This window comes from Chaetodon trifascialis, chromosome 1 (assembly GCF_039877785.1).
Source record: "Chaetodon trifascialis isolate fChaTrf1 chromosome 1, fChaTrf1.hap1, whole genome shotgun sequence".
Taxonomy (NCBI): Eukaryota; Metazoa; Chordata; class Actinopteri; order Chaetodontiformes; family Chaetodontidae; genus Chaetodon; species Chaetodon trifascialis.
In genome coordinates, this window is record NC_092056.1 from 6,723,304 (window position 1) to 6,739,139 (window position 15,836).

The 15,836-nt window shown below is 41.3% G+C and overlaps 2 protein-coding genes across 2 annotated transcripts in view; one reads left to right on the top strand and one right to left on the bottom strand.

Annotated features, from left to right (window-relative positions):
- Positions 1-15,836, top strand: part of LOC139330672 (ceroid-lipofuscinosis neuronal protein 6 homolog) — a 130,255-nt gene that overhangs the window by 45,038 nt on the left and 69,381 nt on the right. The window lies entirely within an intron of this gene.
- The window catches only part of LOC139330654 (A disintegrin and metalloproteinase with thrombospondin motifs 7), a 70,244-nt gene that overhangs the window by 27,742 nt on the left and 26,666 nt on the right, over positions 1-15,836 (bottom strand). Inside the window, exons 9-14 of the mRNA XM_070961695.1 lie at positions 9,155-9,299; positions 4,629-4,721; positions 3,304-3,449; positions 1,894-2,063; positions 1,655-1,788; positions 128-248 (exon numbers count right to left, since the gene is read on the bottom strand). Coding sequence (XP_070817796.1) covers positions 128-248; positions 1,655-1,788; positions 1,894-2,063; positions 3,304-3,449; positions 4,629-4,721; positions 9,155-9,299 — 809 coding nt within the window. The remainder of the gene's footprint in view (positions 1-127; positions 249-1,654; positions 1,789-1,893; positions 2,064-3,303; positions 3,450-4,628; positions 4,722-9,154; positions 9,300-15,836) is intronic.

Sequence of the window (15,836 nt, forward strand, 5' to 3'; positions counted from 1 at the left end):
ATACAGATATACAGATACATAGTGATGAGGCAGGAAGATCGAAATTGCCCTCCATGTTTGCCAATTTCTTTGAGGTCACTTTAACAGATGTTTTCCTGCTGTGACATGTCATTAGTGAGGAACATACCAAGTCCTTCACTCTCCTCAAATGTTCTCCTCACAGTTGTGCAGGTGGAGCCGTTACCATGACAAACCCCACAGCGATCCTCGACAGCGCTGGACTCGATCACATAATCGCAGCCTACGGCCTGAAACACACATGCAGCACATTGAATTCCAGGCTCACAGCTATAATCATGTCCCTCTTCAAGCCAAATCTACCATCCACATTAAAACGGGATCAGCCTCTGAACAGGATGTGTTCACACATACAAACACAGCACAGAGCACCACCCTACCTCACCAAGCCTCCGACGTCTTGTTCTGATAATGCAGGTGATGCAAGTGAAAATCCCTGTAAACGTTAACGTTCCTCTGTGCTGCTTTGTTACTGCTGTCTCATCACAAACGGTGCCGCAGTTCCCAAATGGTGTAGTTAAAGGCACAATGTGTAACCCACATAAACAAAAGGCAGCGGTGGAAGAAGTACTCACATCTTTTATTCAAGTCAAGTAGCAAATACCTCAGTGTAGAAATACTCCTTTAGCAGTAGAAGTCCTGCATTCAGAATTTTACTTTAGTAAACGAACTTCAAAATATACTTAAAGAACCAAAATTTAAAATCTCACTGTGCAGAATAATTGATTTCAAATTATTGGATGATGATTATTGATGCATTTATGTGTATAGACGAGGCTCTTGTCAGTTATTCTATGTGCTGCTGGGTAGCTTGTGAATTTTCCTTTTCTCATCTTAAGATTTAATAATATATCATATGTATTTGTAGATTATATTCTAGATTATCAATATGAATCTACAAAGTAACTGGTATCAAATAAACGAAGTGGAGTAAAAAGTACAATATCTGCATCTGAAATGTAGTAGAGTAAAAGTATAAAGTATCAGAAAATGGGAAAACAAAAGTAAAATACAAGTAACACAAGAAGTACTTCAGTAAAATAATTGAGAAAATGTAAAAAGTTACTTCCCACATAAATGCCACTCAAAATAATTGACAGCACAATGGCAACCTTTTTCCTGAATTTTACTAAAGATCAACTGAGAGACAGAAAAATTCGAACTCCTTGATTCCACGTCAGTTGTGTTTAATTCATAAGAAAAGCAAACAGTCCTGATTCGGCCTTTCATGTTACAGCGACCCTTCAAAACAAAAATGTCACAAAATGTCATGAAATCAGAGCCCAAAGTGTGAGACTGCAGTCCGCTCAGCATCCAAACAGTGTCTGTATCAGTGACTGGCATTTTGGCCCCGGCGATAGGCAAGAGCGGAGAGATAACAGCCAGCACGGCGTTACATAAACAAGCTCATTTTCATGCAGAATGTCAACAGTACAAGACTCACCTGCAGAGAAAACAAGGTGAGGGTGCACTAAACGTTCTGCATGACAAACAAAGCAGCGATGCAGTGCCAGAGAAATACAAGGCAGAATAATCAATCTTGTTTTGAACAAGGAAGCAGATGAAGAACTGAAGAGGAGACGATGAAACATACTGATTATTTATGAGTGCGGAAGAGTAGGAGCAGTTTTGATACCTTACAGATGCCATTGATGCACATTTCTCTGCTTTTGTTGCCCTCGTAGCACGGCGTCCCGTCGGCGACAGCATCCCGCATCTTTTCAGAAAAATGTTCATTCAGTGGACGGCAGTGCAGCTCACAAGGGCTAACTGAAAGAGAGAAACACACATTGTGAGAGCGACGAACACTGAAACCAAAAGAGGACTCGTGCTGAGTTTGCCTAAATACAGCTTGAATCAATGCAACCTGCTCACCTCTGCTGATGACTGCTTCCCACTTGTAGAAGTTGCCCTTGTATGGCATGGTGTTGAAGTGACTGCACTGCAGGTCTCTGAAGGTGGGCAGGTCATGAGGACACGGTGTGATGTTACAGATCTTGTACCTCCGTCGCTCTCCCAGACAGTACTTCCCTCTGTACTTAGGACTGTGGGATATTCAGAAACGTTATGTCGGTGCCGCTCCTTAAATTTTATGTTCAAAACTTTGTGACGTTTTGGAAAAAGCTTGAGTAAAGAGGAGATGCTTCAGACATATTTGAGCCAACGTTTGAATTTTGTGCATGTGGTGTTAGCAAAGAACGAAATGATGTAATGATAAGCAATGAAAATTCAGATTTTGCATTATAGAACTGAACAGGATTTCCATTATCCAGTGATTACTCTCGTTTTCTCAATACTGACATTTTTAAATCTCTCCAGTCATGATGTCCAGTGAAAATAATTCCAGACTTAAATATGAAAATGCTCTGGCTCTACACGCTCATTTCCCAGCTGTCTCTCTGCCTCTCTCCCTCATTCCTCTCCTCATTTGATGAATTAAAAATTTATTTTGACCAAACCAGAGCTGGTGATGATTGCTAAAACAGTGGAAAGACGAACCAAGAAGGTTTTGGTGAGTTTTATTTTGTTTCTGTTGATAAAATCACTGTTTCTTTAAATGTCTGGTGCTTCGGTGGCGGCGATGTAACAGCTGTTTCTGCTGAAACAAGGAGGATATTACTCTTTAACAAAAAGGTCTCTGCAGGGATCATTTCCATAATGGTGTCAGACACGTAGAACAACAGTCTGAGCCGGTCAGTAGCAAAAACAAACACTTTCAGTGGACGTACATTGATGGTGCACAAACACCCAGAGGGATTACGCTGCAGCCTGTTTATTTTGCTGCCTCCATTAGTCACTTGAACACAGAAACATGGGAAAACAGCATCCACAAACACAATAATATTTGACAGGAATTTCTCCTATTTGTTCGGGATAATAAAATGTTTCAGGACACGCAAGCAGACACTAGCAGAAACTCTGAGACTGACACAGTTAAGGCTGAGCTAATTATTCCCAAATCACGGCAACACTACTGATTCTTTAAGTGGCAAAAATAAATGTATTTGCTTTACACACTTAAATCCATTTCACATTTGAGAAGATTTTGTTGTCTAGACTTACCTGACAGTCTTAAATAAAGTTAAATTAATGACTGTTAATAAGCTCAGAGAGGGTAAAATTCATACTCAGGGTCGGCCAAAGCGTGCGTACTCGGCTAATTTTACTAGCTCATAATTAAGCCTCATTCTTCCCAGTTCAATTATCAATTTAACTGTAAAACAAGAGGTTGGAAATAAGAAAATTTGTCAGCATTTTGAAGTATTCCTGAGAAGTAAATCTTACACTGGGTTGTCACACTCTCTGTGGGCGCTCTGGACTCCGGCCCCGCATGTCCTCGAACAGGCCGACCACTGGCTCCACGACGCCCAGCCCCCATTTACGCTCTCTGGCTGATATCCAACTGCCACACACTGTCCACTGAAGCACCACTGGGGAAAAACAGCAAAGTTCACATCATTAAATAAATGAACACTGTAAGCTTCGTCTTGTTGTTCCTACTTGACAGGAAATGAGCGTCGCTGTCTTCTATTATTGCGGCTCAACCGCTTTAAAGTTGGAGCATATGTGAGATACAGACAGAACAGTTTGCAGTTTGTGTGTCATGATATACTACGTCTCCAAATATCACTGCATGTGTATTTGTTCTTTATGCTTTTCATGGCAGTTTAGAAGATCCATTGTTTTGCTTTCTGTTATTTGAACTGTAGTCGGTTTTTATGCTGCACATTAGCTCAGTAAGTCTTTAAACCACAGTTTCCTGCAGTGTTACAGTCGAAGTCCACCTCTGCTAACATGATAAAAAAATGATAAACTTTCAGGGAAATGAACAAACTAACTACTAACTATTTAATGGGTGCGACTTTTGCTTTTAATCATTTACTAAATTACTGAAAATATCTGAGAAGAGGGACTTATTGTACAACTTCTGCTGAACAATTTCCTAGAGGAAACCCACAAATCTGTTGACTAACAGAAAGAAACCGTTCAAGCATTATTAAAAGTATACTATGCAGGATTTGCCTAAAAATCAATGTATAGACTCATGCAAAAGTCTCCCTCTTAATCATCACTTGTGAGCCACTAGAAGCGTGTGGTGGCATATTTAGACTCTGCCTGTATTTCTTATAACTTTGCCATGGTCAGGAAGCTTCTCTTTAGGGTGATGAATTATTCTGGTCCTTTCTTTACACTTTTGAACTGAGCGACGCGCTCACACAGCAGTCTGAAACAAACATATCTGCCAGGTAAGAAAAGTCCGGTGTGCAGTCGATTGGTCAAAACAATCACATCCTATGTCTTGCTGTAAACACTTTTCCTTGCCCTCAATGGAAAAGTCTTAAGGTCAAAGAAAGATGTGATGGAGGGTTCATAAGGGCTGTGTTCAGAGAGTCCTTTCATGCAGGATGGTCCAGTGTATGCTACACTGAAGGAGATAAGAAAGGAAGCATTGAAGGACCTTTAAGATAATAACTGTAAACAGAAAAAACTCCCATGAGCCTCCTCTTTCCCTTTAGCAATCAAACACTGATGGTTGCAACAACAAAATCAGCATTCTCATCACACTCCTCATTCTCATATCTGTCATGCTCACGAAATGGAAAACTCACCTTGTCTTCACCACAAGTGGTCCCGTCCACGGCCCCGTCCAGCTTTGAGTGGCAGGTTGTTCCCACAGTGCACCACAGAGTGCTGCACACATTCTGGGAAAGCAGAAAGAGATTAATGTTAATTCCACAAGATATTCGCCTTTCATTCATGCTGCAGACATGCATTTATTTTCACAAGGTTTTCAAAGAGTACAAGCAGAGATGCTGCATGAAAACAATTACTGCTGTTTTCCCACTTGAATACACAGGACAGAAGCTGAAGTACTGCAGTTGATCTGAACTGAAATGAAAGCAGGTGAACAGAGTAATCCCCTGAAGATTGCTGGAAATATCTGCTTATTCTGAAACTGATGCAGCAACATGTTTCAAACACGTTGGGACAGGAACAACTAAAAACTGGGAAAGATGTGGAACGCTCCCAAAACACCTGTTTGGATCATTCCACAGGTAAACAGGCTCATTGGTAACAGGTGAGAGTATCATGATTGGGTATGAAAGGGGCATCCTGGAAAGGCTCAGTCGTTCACAAGCGAGGACGGAGCGAGGTTCACCACTTTGTGAACACATGATGTTACTGCATGAGCCCAAGAACACTTCATAAAACCGTTGAAATTAATCATTCTGTTTTATTTATGTTTTACACGGCACCCAAACTTTCTTGGAATCGGGGTTGCATGTGAAACGACAGCTTTGGGCAGGATGTACACCCTTCAGCCTGGTATCATCAGATCTGTGCATCGTGCTCTATAGAACAACTCTGACGGTTTTCAGACATTTCTGTGTAAGATCTGGGCTTTAAATCAGCAGTTCAACATTTTGAGAAATTTGCCTCCTCACTGAATTTAGATGGGAAGATTAATACCGCTCTCAGATTTGTACAATAATGTGAAGCTCCAGCCAGAAGCCAATTAGCTGAGGCTGGAAACACGAGGTAACAGCTTGCCTGGCTCTGTCTGAAGGTAAAAACAAAAAGCCTACCAGGACCTCCACAGCTCACTAATTAACATTAACAGACAACAGCCTGACCTGTATTTGCAACAGTGATGAATCAAAAGACCAAAAAGGAGATTTGTGTGTAACGACTGATAACACCAAAAGGCCAAATGTTGTGTTTGTGAAGGAGTTCCCTGGCCAAGTGGCCCCAATCTTGTTCCTGTTGCTTGACATTTGTGATGAACATGTGGAGGATATTCTGAATTTCAGCCCAAATAGCCATTCTGTAGATTAGGATGATTGAATGAATGTCAGACTGCAGTGATTAACAGTGATCTGTGAGGCATGTTTGGCTTCTTTTCCACGTAATAACCGATGATAACACATATGGAAAAACATATCCAGTACTGATTCTAAACACAGAAAGAAATTTCCAAAAGAAATGGAAAGGTTTCAGTCACTGTTCACACGCCACAGCTATTTTAAAAGACTGGTGTTTCTAAACATCAGCCTGAGCCACCCCTCTCATGAGATTCATCTGGACTTGCCCCGACATCCTCTTGAGTCTGTGTCTCAAGCAAAAACAAACAAATCAATAGAGAAACTTTCCCAAATCCCCGAACCGATGGAGTATAAAGCAGTTTACGTAATTCCTCTAACTAAGGACGCAAAACAATCGGATGTGCCATTGATCTTCTACAGTTTGGAAAAACTGCCGCTCTCCACAGTTCAATCTGTAGGCTGCACTACTGAACAAGGCTCTCGTCTATGGAGCTTCATGCTTAAAACCCTTTGTGAGAGTTGGCACAATAGCAGCACTTGGATGGAAGGTCATGATTCACAGATGGAGTCTTTGACATTGAACAGCATACAGTAAGCGTGCGCAGCGTGGGCAGACAGACACATATTTGATATCATTTCAGTTCAAGTACTCTTTCTGGAGTGGTGCTACACTTTCAAAAGATCAGAGCAGGCAAAGCAGACAAGCTCTTCTGGCGTGGACGTACAGCTGAGTTGAAAATAGTAAGAAATGATAAACTCTCAATAAAATAAATGAGGTAGAGTTACTCAGCGAATGATGAGTGGAGTCCAACTGAATGCAAATGTAAGTAAATGTTTTCGCTTTCAAGTTGGCTTCTTTTGCACTCGTGCGGCTTTCCACTTTTCCACTACACAGTGCTCTTTGCCTTTTGAGTCTCTTTCCTGCACCCTTTTGTGCTGAAACACTGATATAAAACAGCAAACAGCCTTTGATGAGGAAGGAAAAGCATTCAGCTGGAGGACACACCACACAGTTTGGTGAGAACGCTAACATAGCTGCTGTATGTCTGTTTACATTAAAGCTCTACAGGGTACCTCAAGCTGTTAGCCATGCTATAAAAAAAAGACACAGGCACCACTCAGCACTTTCAGCGTAAGAAACCGTGTGACTTGATTGGAATTTGTGGATTTTGAAAGCAGCAGACTGATGGTCTGTAAATCTGTAAGTGTCCCACTGTTTTTCTATCCTGGGGGCTGCTTGTAAAACCAGTGCATGCTGGGACACTGTGCTGGAAAAATGCACGTGTGTGGTCTCAAATCTTTTGCCACTCTTGCCGCTCTGGTCTGATGGACTGTATATCTGCTCCCAGCCAAAATACACGGCGGCCTAACAAACGCAGCTTTGAAAGCTCAGAGGATTTAATCAAATTTGCAACATATTTACTCGCATACACACAGAACAGGAAAGACTACGGGATGGAAATCCTGTGTCCAAAAATATGTCTGCATCGATTTTATATTTCCAACAAGCCTATGAGATTCTTGACCTGAAGACTGAGGCTGGTTCAAGCCTTGTTAATCATTTGCTGTGTAATTGCCTCATGTCACGTATGTTAGCACGACCTGCTACATAATAAGAAGTCAGTTTTGCTTATGCAGGGAGTTTAAATCCAGCTCATGTCATGAGTTTGGGATTGATGACGAGAAGGGGGTTTCCAGTGTTGGTAGTTTGTCTGGCCACACTGAGCTGCTAACAGATACAACATGTCAACATAATGAAACCAGTGGGCTGTTAGAAAAACACACAGGGCCCTTAAAGCTCCGGTGCACATCAGATCTGCTTGATGGACGGTCTCTCTCGAGCTCTTTTTTCAGTCTAGAGGACAATTTCTGTCACTTTTCATGCAACCAAGTGCAGTAAAATGAATGCTTTCCAGGAGAGCCTGTCAAAATGTGCCGTTACCGCCCCCATTATAAGGTACTGTATCCACGCTAACACTTTTTCATTCAACATGTCTTTTCAAGCACAGCCTGCCTTTCAGAACACTGAAAAGGGAGAGTTTTGCTTCATATACCTGGCGGGAAGGACAGCAAAAGGCAAATGCTATACTGTCTATCAACTGCATTATCCCTCTACTGTACAAAATGTGTTATAATAAGCCATATGCCTTGTTATCTTGATTTTTCAAGCAAAGGCTGATGTCTTGTCCACTGTTACGCTCCATGTTAGCATTTACCATTATCCTGTAATTGTGACTTTTGGCCACAGCCAAAACCTGATAGGTCTTAAATTCATTGATATACTGCTCAAACTGAACTACTTCAATAGCATTTTATTTATTTTTTAATGGTGCCTGTATAAATGCATTCACAGCAACTCTTGTACTCTCTTAACACAATGCTACCGTCAGTCTGAATGTGGCCCAAGACGCAGTGTTGCAGCTCTACTCCATGTCCAGTCTGTCTAGGTTCATAAAAATAAGGTAAGTTAGAATGAGCTCATTAGCAATAGACTTCCTCTCAAAGATTTACCATTTGAAAGGTCAGACTCAGCTCTTAAAGTGTCATCTGAATTAATATTCTTACGAATTGCTCATGGCATGTTAGCACAGTGTGCACTAATGTCAACTCGCTGTAAGACGAGGATCTATTAAAACTATACATCAGCAAGATGTAATGAGCAGTTAACTATCTAGTGACTTTGGTGAAGAAGGATCTGTTGGTCCCAGTCTGGATTTAAAGTAAAAGAACACATTAAATAATCCATTTAGTGCATGTTGTGAGCACCACAGATCGAAGAAGTCATGTGTAAACACTCAATATGATTAACCTTTGCTGGTACAAATGTTGATGCTCCCATCTGAGTCACTGTCAGTTATTACTGTTTGGTCAGAGCAACAAGCTTATATAACAGCGGCAAGCGGTGCAGAGAGGTGAGTTCTTTTGGAGGTTTGTGCCCTAAGTTTTGCCTCAAAGGTTACACATGCAGTACATTTTGGAAGTAGGTGAAGTGCATTAATGATACAGTGGTTTTGAGGAAGCATTTCTATTTTCAACAATCTGGTACAATATTAATGTGGTGAGGTTTGCAACTGCACACTGCACTGAAGACACACTGGGATCAGGGAACAGTGGAGGAGGTTGTGGGCATACAAAGGAACATGTTGTGACAGCTTTACGGCTAGCAGGAGCATTCAGGTCAGACCCAATGAAGCGTGAAGAAGAGAGGTGAGAATAGTAGAGGAAAGGAGAGGCTCACATTATTTCCGTACAACTGCACACAGCTTTGTATGGATTTATTTTGATGTATTTGTTGCTATAGAGAGTCTTACATCCATGTCATCACAGAGCAGGGACCCAGATCCATACTGCAGTCGACACTGATGGGCAGCGCTGTACAAAACCCCAGGAAGCACCGAGTGCAGAGACAGCTTCTCCTTCACCGGGGGATCATCAAGGCACCAGCCCCAGCCGCGACTGTGAAGGGTGGGGGGAGGGGTTGGATGGTTAAAACAAAAAAAGTCTGGTGAGTGCAGCTCATAAAGGTCTCTTGGTTATACACACAGTACCATCCTACAAGATTTCTATCAAAATAAATATGTTTTTCTCTCTTTCTGCAGTGAGCACTTACAGATTTGCCAGACTCTCTCAGAAAATCTCAAACATAATGAACTTGTAAGTTATCTACAGAGGCAGCAAGATTTGCTTCGAATAAATAAACAAGAATCTTCATCAGCAGACAATCTGAGAAAGACTATTTGCTTGCTGTTTGACTACAAATTCTCTGGGAACTGTAGCGGACCAGCATGGCAGCAATGACCTCGTAATGCCAAAGCAAACAAAAATAATGACAAGAATCCATATTAGTGCAGTAATCCTTGTGTTAAATATCCCTAAACTCATAATAACGAGCAAAATTCAAATGAGATCTTAACTTAAAAAAGCACCAGCAGTGATGAGCACAAAGGCACTCTGTGGAGCACTTTGGCCATGAACAAGTTTAGTCTGGAGGCCATGTCACTGACGGATGCTTCAGTAAGATTATAATATCATTTTCTGTACTTTAAGTAGGTTTTTTCTCAGGCGGAGTAGATTGTATGTAATCAAGCTTACTACATTATGAGAGGCAGGAAGGAGATATTCCACTGAAAACAACCAATGTGAACCTCAAGTTGGATTGAGGCATTCATCCTCTGAGGATCTTGAGTATGAACAAAATTTAACGGCAATCCATTCAACAGTTATTGAGATATATCTAACTTTTTATTTTACTCGTCATATGATTCAAAAATCTGTTCATGTGTTAAATGCAATGGACGTGTGCAGGGTGACATTTTTATCTTACGCTCCGGCCCTCCAGATGTTTATATTGCAAGTAATTACCAACAGAAAATCTGTTACGTAAAGTAATGCCAACCGAATTTCGCTTTCTATTAACACAATGACGACATGTTAATTAACAGGGCAGGCATGACAGGCAAAATCGACTCACAACGATGGCATTATTAACTTGTTTTGTGGTTATGTTGAGACACTGGCAGTACTTTGCTGATGTTAGGGAAAAATGTTTAACACAGAAAAAGTCAGCAGCAATCATGATCTTCCCCCAACATTAAACAAAGTGCTTTTGTTCCCTAAACGTGACCGCAGTCTGGACGCCAAATCCCATCCTGCACTTTTTGCACCCACCATCCACCTCGACCACGTCCCTGTGACTCCAGCATGCACATAAAAACAAGCATTGACTGCAAACATCATGTTGACAGCCACCGGAAACTTAATTATGATTGTAAATTAGTTTATGTAAAAGAGAAATTAATTTCAACAGTGTCGCTCGCTGGTTTGATTCTGCATGTTGTTATCTTATATGAGGACTAATTATCCTTCACATAATGTAAATGACGGTGACGTTCCTCCAGCGTTCCAACATCAAGAGCATCAGTCTAATTAAAACCTGCAGGTTAAAAGTCCTCTGTTGAAAAGGAATTTGATTAAAACCTATTTCATTTTCCTTCCAAGACAAACCAGCACAGATATGTCGGGCAGAAAGACGTACTCGATGTATGTGCGACCAGAGTACTTGAAAAATGAAAACAGAAATTGATATAACAAATTAAACTTATATGAATTAAACATACAAATAATTGTTGTTGCATGAGAGAAAAGAACCTCATGTACTGACTACTTTTCTACATCTCAGTATGACTATAAAAATGACATGATGGTAGTCAGTGCAGCTCCTTAAGCTGTCCAGCTCAGTCCACTGGGCGATCCTCAGCATTCATGTCCACAGCTCCTTCGTCTACAGACAAAGCAAAGCTGATTTATATCTTGGGCTCCATCATGAAAAAGCATGGCTAGATCCATTCTGAAACTGGTCATGACATTAGCATTTGAGAAAAAAAAAAACTTCCAGAGCATTGACTACAGCAAAGGGCATCAATAAATTATTAGCTAATTGTCTCATTACTGCCTTTCATTGCCACAGCCAATTACACTAAATGCTGTGAGTAGCTATAAGTGTGAGAGCAGCTCAGAATTAGGTGCTACAGACAGTGTTAGGAGAACTCAATGAAAAAAGAACTCAGCAGGAATTTAATTATCAATAACTTGCAGAGTGCATGCTTACACAAACAAATGAGTGATAATAAAAGTTAGAAAGTTATTAGATTACTTTAGCTATGTGGACAATCAGTTAAAACAGGAGGATAATGTTTTTCCCCAAAATACATCTTTAGATACACTCTGGACTTTGCTGGTTTGAGGCTCATTCGTGTTCATGACATGAGTTTCTTCAGACCTCTCAGCGGTCATCTACAACCAGTTGTCATTACTGTGAGATCATCCATAAATGCCTGTATTGGTGGCTGGCGGACACCAGATCTGGACAAGGGACCTCTGCACTCTGCCTCTGCTGATGTGGCCGGCATGTTCATAGCCATGGCAAAAAGGCTCACTGATACAGTTGCACTGTTGTATGAATGCACTGACTCTTTAGGAGGTACTCTGTCAGACAACAGGCAATGATGCTGAAGAACACCTTTCGCTCCTGTTCAATGTTCCTGGCATTCTCCACCTTAGGAATCCAGACATCTTTAGCGCATCTCCACTGCTGAGCGACTTTCCTTCTCCTCCATATCACTCTCAGGATCCCTCACAGCTGTTGCAGAAGAATGGGGCGTCTTTTATCGACTCTGTACGGTACTCCACTGGGTCCAGGGACCGAGATTGCTCTTGCTGCTCCTATCATTTCCTGGAACTCCTTTCAAAAAGACTTGCTCAAACTCTGTGGCTGGTACTGCCAGTCTCACCTAGGTCCTTCTCTCTTTCTGTATCTGTGTGAAGCCCATTTGAACTGGCACTTTGAGGACCTCAGATCCCGACGAAGCTGACTGATCTTTGTTGCCCATCGGTTCTTCACATATCGGGTTCCACCCTGTTGCTTTTGCTCCAGTCCAAACCTCTCTGCTCCTAGGCTGGTAATGATGGTTGTCATGCATTTCATTCTCCTGCCTGAGTTTCCTTACGCTGCTGTTTCCAGGACTGTGTCAAATTGGCTTGATACTTTAGGTGCACAGAGGTTCTGGGCACTGCGGGGTTTTTCCAGGCCTTCAAACCATGCAGGTTCTTACATTGCTTGCTGCAGACACATTCCACACTCATTGTCTATTGATCATTAGAATGGGTCAGTAGCTCTGTCTGTGTGGGGATCCATCCTCCCCCCCTCTCAGGGTCCCCTGGGGGTGTGTTCTGAACGTTCTGGAGCAAGTTAAGGTTCCTCGTTTCAGAGGCTGCGGCAGGGGGTGCGAGCCCTTGCAGCCCTCTGCACTGTCTGCTGTCTCTCCAGCTGTCACCACCCTGTTCATGGATGTCATCCAGTCTATTCCTGGATGTCACTGGCCCGGCCAGCCCAGGCTCTGTAGACACACATCTTAAGATGCACCCCGGGTCATTGGGTGTTTCGGTCTCGAAACATCAGGTCTTTACAAGAGGAAAACCTCAAACATACATATTTACAATGTTAATATTAATAAAGTGTACTTCTGAAAAGTATACTTATTTTCAATTCCTTTGTAATACACTATTAGCATGCTTAATTCAAGTGTACTTTAATTAAGGATATTTCCAACACATTGGTTATATGATACAATACAACTGTACTGCAAAGTGTTTTGAATGCTCCTGAATCCTGTACCCTAATGTACACTTTAAGGTGACAAAAAGAGCACAAAGTGTACTTTAGATAGAATATATAATTTAAGTAGAGTATTTTTTCACCTCGGTGCATTGTCATCTTTGATTTACACACGAATCTTTTGATTTATTGGGGCTGTCACGAGAATATTAGCCTGCACCCAAATCTCCATAATGAGAGCTAATTATGATCGGCTGTGGTTATTAAATAAATGGGAACTTTGTGATATGAATTTCAATTGCATTCATGATCGCATATCACCAAGCTGCTTTGGCAAAGTTTACTGTAAGTACACTTGCAAGGGAAAATGTCCAAGCTGTATGTTATTGTTGTTATTGAATCCATAAGTGCTGTCCTGCAGATGTCATACAGTAAGCATAAGATAGATAACTTTATTAAACCCCATAGGAGAAATTTGAGTGTTGCAGTCAGCAGCAGTAGCATCAAAAGTAAAAAAAAAAAAAAAAAGACATAGAAAGGAATCAAATATAATAGAAAAAAGGAAAAAAAAAATATCAAAACTCTGTATATATACATTCAATACAAGAGAGTACAATGTTTTTCAGTAATTGCACAATGGATAAAAAAGTATGTAGCAGCATATACTGTAAAATATTATTGCTAATGGAAAAAATTAAATAATTTGTACAGGGAATGGGAAGTGCACATGGGTTTAGACTTGCACATGGTTCAAGTACAGTGTTTTTCACTGTTGCACATTGGTTAAAAAATATGTAGCAGTATATAGAAGAAAAACATGTAAATGTGATGGTGTTGCTGCTGAATAACACTGCTACATACTGTGCACTGTAATGGCTGAACACCCGCTGTGAGACGCTGCAGTCAAATCCCTGCTGCTAACGAGATGTAAATAACTTGCACAGGATGTTTTCCCTCATTCAGTCACTCTGTGAACTGTACCGTCCCGGCTGGCTGATGATTCTTTGTGGGTTCGTCACTACAAGTGAACCATTTCACATTACATCACAACACAGTCATTTCATCTATTGCTAATAGAAAAATATGACTACAGCAGCTTTGAAGAGCAAGCACCGTATAAGTAACATGTTTTAAAATCTTGAACAAAATGAGATTTGGTTAAATATCGAACAAACTGCTGTAAAAGCCACTAATTGTTCACTTTTTTTAGTGAAGCACTTCATTGTTTTACCCCCTTCAGCTAACCTAAAGATGAAAAAGATGAACACATCACATTTAAAGATACGGAGGCTGATTATTTAGCGCAACAAAATCATTAATTTAAGATGACCTCACACTGACTATTGAACAGCAGCAATTAAAATGTTCTCCATGAGTGCCTACGGACTGAAAGGCAGCGCAGAGGGCAAATTAGGTTCGACTGCAGCCTTTGTCAAATGCAGCTTTCCTGGAAATGTTTATGCCAATTAATGAATGCCTTCACCCCAAAATTAATTTATAATCAATATATGAGCTGTAATCTTATATGCTATGCTATGCATGAAATATCTCAAGGGTGTAGCGGTCTATTTCAACTACCGCGGATCCTTTTGTCACTATGCTTCTGTGGCCTTTCAGGAATTTAAATCACATTAAAGGTTGGCTCTGTTTATGAGCAGCCAGTCTATGTGATAGTATCTACACCACTCAGCTCAGTGTGACCTTCCACATTCCACATAAAATAACACCTACGGAGCAAACCTCTGAAGCAGCGCAGACAGAAGAGGACAACCGAAGCCATATACAATAGAAGCCTTGTCCTGCAGCCAGTGGAAGAGATAAACCGGATGAAATGGGACGAAAGCTGGCATTTAGAGGAAGGAGATGAGACGATAAAAATTAATAGTCAAGTCTTATGTGAAGAAAATGATCAATGCAGATTTAGTGGTTTTGGCTTGGCCAGCTGGATGTGGAGTTCACAAGACAGGATACTGAGAGGGAGGGCATAAAGTGGGACCACCAGCTGGGGGGGCTGGGGTGGGTGTGGGGGGGGGGGGGGTGTCATGTGTTCTTGATTTCTTTGTTTCTTTTCCTTTGAATGGTCACTTTTATGTCATTTTGACCATCTTAAATGCATGCTTATTACAATGTAGGATGACTTATTCTGGATCACAAATGACCTCAAGCTGCTCTCTTCAGTCAGTCAGTCAGTCAGTCAGTCAGTCAGTCAGTCAGTCAGTCAGTCAGTCAGTCAGCAATAAGCAGAATTTCATTGTCTTTTACATTCAGTTAAAATTTGCAATCAGCATGTGACTCCAGCAGACTTATTAGCAATAATAAACTCAAAGAGGGTCATCTGGGGAAAAGAGCAGGGAGGGTCCAAAATGTAATGGTAATCCATCCAATAGTGGTCGACATATTTCAGTTGAACCCATAAACATGAAAATCCATCGGGGTTCGAGAAGAAGTCAAGAGAATCATCAGTCAGTTAGTGAAAAGTTCAGTAGCCCTACATACTGTAGTACAGGCAGGCCACTGGTGCAAACTTTTATCTAAAGACATGTGGGAAGTGGTGCTTTTTTAGGTGCTGGGGGAGCTCTGCCTGGCTGCTTTTTAGTGACCATGGCTCAGACACAAACACACAAACCAGCCGCCCTTGTCTAGCAAACTCCCACCAGTGTAAATGTCGCCACAGGGCCCTTTTGTTCCACAGTGGAGTCAAGAAGCTACAATACCGTCAAGAATCTGAACACCCACTAAATAAATTCCAGATGCTTGGAGCAGAGAAACTGGGGCAACTATAGTGAACTATTTCAGACATTCGACATATGTCCTGTCGAAGGCAGCATCAGGCCTTGACAGTAGCAGCTGACACACACTGTACCACAGACAGATACAGC